General features: G+C 48.5%; 1 protein-coding gene across 1 annotated transcript in view; it reads left to right on the top strand.

The window, feature by feature from the left end:
- Positions 1-873: 873 nt before the first annotated feature.
- The window catches only part of LOC135821678 (fibrillin-3-like), a 13,090-nt gene continuing 5,654 nt past the window's right edge, over positions 874-8,309 (top strand). Inside the window, exons 1-4 of the mRNA XM_065334677.1 lie at positions 874-1,285; positions 3,474-3,552; positions 4,531-4,821; positions 7,099-7,386. Of these exons, the coding sequence (XP_065190749.1) occupies positions 1,187-1,285; positions 3,474-3,552; positions 4,531-4,821; positions 7,099-7,386 (757 nt within the window). The 5' untranslated portion in view covers positions 874-1,186. The remainder of the gene's footprint in view (positions 1,286-3,473; positions 3,553-4,530; positions 4,822-7,098; positions 7,387-8,309) is intronic.

The raw sequence follows: 8,309 nt of genomic DNA, 5'->3' as shown, positions 1-8,309 counted from the left end.
GATTATGCCAAACATTATGCCGGCATAATGCGCCAAGGGCTTTGACAAGGAGTCGTAACTGGGGTATTTAAAAAAAAACATCTGCAAGGTCCTGACAAAGCTGTATTATGCCCCTAAGCATAATTTTGTCTAAACCGAAAGATTATGCCGACCTTACACGTTGAAACCGTATAATTATTATGCTGGAGCATAATTTTTTGACGAAATCCGAAGATTATGCCAGATATTATGCCGGCATAATCCGCCAAGGGCTAGTGCGCGGAGGAGCCACAGTCGTGTTATAAGTATAACTATCACTATGGTATGCAGACTACAGTCAGCTGTGACTACGGCCGTTTCTACGACTCAGACGTGGTTGAGCAGGGATTGTACCTTTGTGAGTTGAAACACGAGTGCATCACCATTGAAAATCACGTTCAGACCTGACTTTGCCAGTAGTCTGAGTAGCCCATTACTTTGGTATTAGGGGACACTCACTGAATCCGCTCATGCGATAAAATAATTGCACGCGCGCGTCCTTGACACTGACCACCGGTGCCGACGCCCTACATAGGATACAACTAACTGGCAATCAGTGTGGTGTCATGGCGATAGTTTGATACTGCATGCACTGTACTCTGTAGGCTAGCTCCGACCGCTGCTGCAGTGCTGGTTCAGTACTAGTAGTACTAGTACTGCTGCCTTGTGCGCGGTGCTAATGTATTGTAGAGCTCCTCCGGCCGTCTGGTGGATCTACTAGTAGATCTACTAGTACTACTACATCATGTACTACTACTAGATTTAGTGGTGGACACCACACAGATCACACCTCTTGGCGGCATTGGAGTTCAGTCGCACCCTGCACTACAGCGCACTCAGTCAGTCCAGGAAGGTTTGCTAGAAAATTCTTCAGTACCGTTCTGCTGGAAACTGAGCTAAGTCTTAGTTGTACACCACTGCTCTTTCCTTGCATGGTCCTGGTGCTTCGTTATAGATTCGAACTAGCAGTGTTCTTTGGAATGCGTGCGTCCAACTAAATCCCTTTTTCCTGCGTTACAGTGAGTATGAGTATGAGTATGAGTATTTCGCCAACTGAGCTCCTCTATGCACCGCTCAAGGACTGAGTACATCCGCAGTGTCTACAGCGCAACGCAAAATCGACGTAGAACAAAGAATTATCAGTAGTGTTTCTTGTAGGTAAAGATTCATGACCAGCCCCTCAACGGGAACAACCTCAATGACGAAGGCGGAACAGGCGTCGCGTCCGCAGCAGTGCGACATTCGACAGCCAGCGCTCACTAGTCAAGTGAGTACAGTCATGTACATGTACCGGTAGTGGACTATGGAGTATGGTGCTGGTCTGTCGGTCACGGAAGAACGGGGCTGGGGTGGGTGGCCTAGACCGGTCGTATTTTTTGTACTACAATGATAGGGATCTCAGCGCGTGAACTGCGCAGCCAGTCTGCGCAGGTGAGATTTTCGATCCCAAACGCGTCCAGTGCAGAAATCGTGGAAAAGAACATTTTTTCGAAATAAATCAAGTTGAAGAAGACAGTAGAAATGGCTGAATATTGCGTCCAGGAAAGCACGTTCTACGGCCATCTCCAAGCTACCTATGTCCCAGACACTCTCTCAGAGGAACTATGGAGGGTCAAAGAGCACAATCTTTCACTCTTGGACGCAGCGTGAACACCTCTTCTACTGAGCGCGATGTCTTCTCTCCGAGTGATAATGGCGCGGCGATGTTCGCGATGGCTGATGCACTGAAAATCGAAGTTAGGACAATCTAACCGGAGAAAACGTCTGAATTTTTGACTGAATCCTCTCTGAAGTGGGTTCTTGCCGCATGGAAAATTATAGGAAAATCGACCGGGGCAATATCGCCTTGACCACGCTGTCCTTCGGCGGGAATTACAAAGTATGTTCGAACGACGATGAAGAGGACGATTCCGCTAGTGTCCACCGCGTCCCCTACTCACCCTAGTGTCGAAAATCGACCGTCGCCATTTTTCTGCTGTGTCCGCGAGCTGCACTCAAAACTCGATGACGCAATGTATGCGCAAACACCCTGTGCACTGCACGCGCTGAGATCCCTAACAATGATCTACACTGCGCTTCGTCAAGAGTATTCGTTGTACATGACTTGTATAATTGGTGAAATTCTAGTCTGTTCGTTCTTCGGCACTCCGTTCTATGGCTCTCCGTTCTTCGGCGCTGGCACTGCGACTGAGTCTGTAGTGTATTCTACCACACCGCAAAGCCGGTCAACTCCTGCCGTCTGAGTCGAGTAATGTGTTCATCCATGAACCCGCTGTGGTCAGTCTGTGAGCTAATGTACCTGGCCGCACTTGTGCCGCAAGTATGTATCTTGTTTAGACGACCTAGACGACCGGCGCGCGCCCTTCGTCATCGACTTGTCGTTAGTCCAGGTACATCCAGCAAAATAGCCAGTCGACTGTTCACGGTCGGCAGGACTCACTCCGGCGGTGGTGACGTTTCCCATGTCAAAATTACATGACAGACTCAGCGCTTGTGTGCGACATGTTGCACTAGCCGACTTGGCACTGTTCAACTGCGCAACACAGTGTTGGCTGGTCTAGGCAGGGACAAAGCCAAGCGCGGTATTCACTCGCCGGACCGGATTTCATTGAGCAGCACTATGCAATCAAATGCCACTTTGATGGCTCTTGAACTCTCAGCCAGGCTTGCAGTGAGTCCAGAGAGAAATGCACATACTGTAGTGTCTTGTATAAAAGCCTGTCTGGTATTGAAGGCCTTTTAGATACAAGCCGTATTTTAAAGATACACTGTCAGCACATTAGCCTAATTTTAGCATTGACATACACAGAGATAGGTGGTTTGAATACAAGTCTGACTTGAATAGAAGCCTAGCACTGATGTTGGCTGCTACAGGAATAACCACAATCAAATTGTTGGCCTGTACTGCTGGAGCCTGTACTGCTGCCGCCTGTACTGCTGCCGCCTGTACTGCTGCCGCCTGTACTGCTGCCGCCTGTACTGCTGCCGCCTGTACTGCTGCCGCCTGTACTGCTGCCGTCTGTACTGCTGCCGCCTGTACTGCTGCCGCCTGTATACACCGTCATGCTGAACCTCGCAACACAAAATTTCGGCCGCCAAAAAATTTCAGTACTGTAAAACCGGAAAGTCTAACGAGTCACAAAGTCTAACGTTTTAACGACCAATTATTTTTCGTTATTTGAAAAATACGTTATCGCTAGATGTCTGTGTAAAGCTGCGCATACAGATGGGTGGCCAGGTAGCCATCGTTAAACTTTCTGCACGTTATCATGCAAAAATTACAAAAACGCTAAACATTTTTGTCGTTAGACTTTCCGGTTTTACAGTAGCGGTCAGACATGGGAACTGTGGATAGGGGGGTGGGGTGGTGGGATGTGTTGAGTGTCTCGTGGTGTTTGCTACAACAAGGGTGGCATGTTTGTATTCTCGTTTTCTGCTCATTTTTGTCATTTCAGGTTTCGCAGGTCCATACGTTCAGCTTAGTGCTGGTGGTCGTATTGGCTTGGTCCGCTATTGCGCCCTTACCCGCCACAGGTATGTAGTTTTATTAGATAAAACTTGTTTTAGTTTACACATGTTGTTGGTTTGACAGCATGTAACAAGGTGGAGGACACCGTGCTCGGAAACAGCGACCTTTCTACAACCATCCACCGTTCAGATGGTCTCAACAGACCTGGAGCTCTACCAACCGTGGATGGTTGTTGAAAGGTCACCGTTTCTGAACACGGTGTCCGCCATCTTGTTACGGTCATGCTGTCAAACCGACAAACAGGTACGTGCTTACGTTTACACGGACGGTCCGGGATCGGGCAATGCTCGCAGCTTTGAGATGTACAGTAAAACCTGTCAAGGCGACCACTCGGATAAGGCGATCACCTGTCCCAGAAGGCCCCGGGAACCACGACCAAATGATGCTCTTTCAAGTCAAATGACCCTGGATAAGGAGACCACCTGGTAACAGAGACCATATTCTGAAGATCTCTTGAGCGGTCGTCTTAGACAGGTTTCACTGTACGTAATTCCGAATCACAACTATTTTGACCGGGAAAGGCTAGGCTTCCGCGGGAATTATCAGAACTAAAACCGCAATAAGTAAGATGAGCTGAAGGGTGGTTACGTGTGTCTTTCTGTCTATGCTTGTCTGTGTGTGTATGCACAGGTGCGTAAGAGTGTGTGTGTGTGTGTGCGTGTATGTGTGTGTGTGTGCATGTGTGCGTGCGTGTGCGTGCGTGTGCGTGCGTGTGTGTGTGGGAGGGGGGTGTCAGTGTATCATTGTGTCTGTATGTGCATATATGCATGTGTGTGCGTGTGTGTGTGTGTGTGTGTGTGTGTGTGTGTGTGTGTGTGTGTGTGTGTGTGTGTGTGCATGTGTGCGTGCGTGTGCGCGCGCGCGTGTGCGTGCGTGCGTGCGTGCGTGCGTGCGTGGGTGTGTGTGTGTGTGTGTGTGTGTGTGTGTGTGTGTGTGTGTGTGTGTGCATGTGTGGGTGCCTACACGCTGTCTACTTTTCTCAGCTGAGTTGACAGTGACGTGTATCAGAAACGCACCAAGGAACTGTAGCTACATAGGAGGAGAAGCCAAATACGTCTGCCTAGTCCGGGGAGCACCCAACTGGGTCGCAGACATACATGTCAGCCCCGGACGCCTGTCCTCGTATTCCATACTCAACGTTCCCGGCGGACAAAACGTGCCGTTCGTTTTCGAAAACGTCAGCCTCTCAGATAACCACCTGACACACTGTGTAACGGCCAGTACTCCCCAGTCTTCCAGGCAGGCCTGCTTCCAAGTGACAGCATGCATACCGAGTGAGTACCTTTTTTTCTTTCTTGCAATGTTCTATGTAGATACGTAGGTAAGCATCGATGTTAGGTCTGATTCGGTTTTCGACGATGTGTGGAAGAAATTGTATTTGTAAGTACTTCCTCCGTATACAAAAAATTCGTGACTTTTTTCAACGGTGTTTTTGAGCAAGAACCTGCTAAACGAACCACGCCAAAGGCTGTCATCGACAACCCACATTCATGTTGAGGTAGGTTTGGTTGATCTCGAACAGATTCTCCACGGAAGCCATGCGTGTGAGGAGGTTGCCGACAGGGACTCACGAGTCAAATGACAAAAAAACTAACACTTACTTGCTCAAAACTGACACCGTGACGAAGTGGAGCTCGCGCCTGGAACACGTAGTCACGACTCACCCTGAAACTGGCCAGGCTCGTACTTGCGGTGCGCGGCCCCCATACGCAGCGTGAGAACATAAATCGGTTCCGCTCGCACGGAAAGATGAAACATTTTCAGTTGTCGTGCAACCAGCGCAGACTCCGGATCGGAATGTCGACGACCTGGCTTTCTTCGCCTCTCTCCACTCCTGTCAGACGTCTCCGTTGTGGCCTAGGGGAATCGTAGGGACCTCGTCGAAGCCGTTGTAGAATGCTGGGAGGATTCTCCTGCGTAGAAAAGGCGAAGCGTGTGGATGTGCTTGAGTGACTCGTTTCACGGCATAATGGAGGTCGCGGATTGGAACGACTGAATAATCGACAGTCGACACCGATTCGTACACAGCTCTGGAAATGAAGAGTACGCTAGCCAAAGTCCCGCGTCGGATCATCATTGCAGCTGAAAAGAATCTGAACGAAATGTGAGCGAAAGCAGCGACTGTTGGTGATGCGGAGTCAGCGAAGAGTACGCTAGCCAAAGTCCCGCGTCGGATCATCATTGCAGCTGAAAAGAATCTGAACGAAATTCGAGCGTAAGCAGCGACTGTTGTCGATGCGGAGTCAACGTCGTCAGGTGACAATGACAGGAACGACGAAAACTCTGAATAAACTCAATCTCATTCGTCTGAGTTGCTTTTTTCTTTGTATATAACTTGTAAACAGGTTAGACAATGCCACAAGTGTTATTCCAAGTCAAACGGAACAATTCCAGAGCAGTGCGCAGCCTTAAAAAAATGTCACGAAGTTTTTGTATACGGAGGAAGTACAGTCAAATTCGCTAATAACGACTGTGGATATAACGGACATTCGCGAATAACCACAGAACTTCCATGCCCAGAGCAAAGTCCCATTTAACTGCAATACATACAATGAGACTTCGTGTATAAGGACACTTTTCCTATGCCGCGCCGAGTATCGTTATACGTAAAGTTCACTGTATCTACAACTTGGCAGTCATGTTGCTGATGTAACGAGGTCAGCCAGAGAGCGCATGACCCCGTCACCACGTCCACGATTCATGCCTGCTATGCTGCACCGCTGCTTTGCATGTCATGATTGGAAGCTGTGGCCTTAGTAAAAAAAAAAAAATGTGGTTAAGATGCAATTGCTTTATTCAGGTTCTATGTGTAAAGTATCTGTCCAAAACTACGCACGCGGAAATGATACAACCAAGTCCTTTTCTGCGGCTACTCGGAGTTTTGTGTTAAAACACAAATCAGACAGCATTGGACAAAGACGACCTTAGACAACTACGGATCCCCCCCCCCCCCCCCCATTCCCCCCCCCCCCCCCCCGATTTCCCCCCCATTTCTCGATGCCAGGTTGCAACGCCCATGCCGAGACCTCTGGTCGATCCAGTTCCTCCCTGTACATCGGCACGTCGTCCCTACATCCCCTGTGTCTTGTCTTGTTTTGTGTCTTGTTTTGTGTCTTGTTTCTTGTTTGTCTTCATGTGTGTCAGTGGGTCACTGCTCTTAGTAATAAATAATATAGAGGAGGAAAAAAGCTACATCTGACTCCTGACCATGGTGTGGTGGCGTCCTACGGAATCGGAAGGTGATTCTTGACCCGTCGTGTACACGGATTCGTAACATTTAATTGTGTGTGTTTTAGGTGTGTACTAGTAATATTATGGATGAATACAGCAGCATTGAGCAGGGCCTAAGAGCTTATAGTGATGGACATGCGACAATGTTTGTGTGTGAATGTGTATTTTGGCTAATGTTACGTGTATGTGTGTGTGTGTGTGTACATGTGCACGCATGTGTGCATCTGTATGTGTGTACAAGTGTGCATCTGTGTCGTGCGTGTTTGTGTGGCGTGCGCGGCGGGCGTTATATTTCTACTATTAAATTTCCACTCCATAAGATATCCTGAACTGCCGGATGATAAACTCTACCGATTCGGAGAACTGTACGGATATTGGCATGGATGTCAAGTACCACTGCACCGCTCGAGGTCCAGACCTGTCCCTGGCCTTGCTCAGTCCCATCTGCGGGGGCAGTCTCAGTGTTCAGGAGGCGACCGGCGGTCAGGATCTTTTCTTCACGTTCCGCAAACTGAGCTGGGCGGATAACGGGAGAACGCACTGCATTTTCGCCCGCACCGCACACGAACAGCAGCAGCATTGCCTCAAACTGTCCGTCTGCCGTCCAAGTAAGCACTCTTAAGGGCTGCAACGGTTAGGGATTTGGTCGGGTAACGAGTTTGGTTACTTCTATGCGGATAGCATGGGTACCTTGTAAGGTATTTTTTGAAAGTTTGTACAGTGAGTGTGCACTTGGGCTACAGAGAAGGTGTACGGTGCGCACGTAGCCGTGCTTTTTACATACGGATACACCGTACTCCAACCACCCAATCGGGTTATCAGAAGCAAGCTGCTACCCAAATGCGAGCTCTCGTTATGCTATGCACTTCTACCCTACTTACTGCTGACATTCGTACAGGCTACATAATTAATTGCTAGTCCGCTTTGATCTCAGGGTTCCCTGTGAAAATGCGTCGACGTCTGACTCCGTTGGGACTTCCCTAGTAGAGCGAGAATAACATAAAATTTATTACAGTCAGACCTCGTTAGTACGAACACTGATAAGGCGAACTTTCCATTAGTACGAACTAACTTAAGACCACATTGGGTGCTTTCGATTACATGCATTTCGGTCAATTCTAGAATTAGTTATTGTTGATGCACAGTTCGATTACACAAAAAGTGACAAATTCCGTCGTTAGAATTGATTTTATCCAATTCCGTCGAATCCGTCAATTCTGAAGAGAGGGCGGAATTTCTCTAATTCTGGCGCCAGAATTGCACAGTTGGTGTGTTGCCGGTCCAGTCATGACTCAAGCACGCGAAGAGCCTCCCTGGCGGGCGTGTGCGCGATGCTGGATCCACGTGTGCGCGAGGGTGTACGTGATCTCTTTTTACGATTCATCAATTATTATTTTGTTTGTGACATGACACGAATAAAATGCGTTGTGAATTCCAGTCGTTCGTTTACAAGGCCGGAATCCGCTCATTCTGGTCATTCCAGAATTTAAAAAAAACCAGTTCCAGAATTGTGTAAACGTGTCATCGAAAG

This window comes from Sycon ciliatum, chromosome 7 (assembly GCF_964019385.1).
Source record: "Sycon ciliatum chromosome 7, ocSycCili1.1, whole genome shotgun sequence".
Taxonomy (NCBI): Eukaryota; Metazoa; Porifera; class Calcarea; order Leucosolenida; family Sycettidae; genus Sycon; species Sycon ciliatum.
This window is presented reverse-complemented; position numbering and strand designations above follow the sequence as displayed.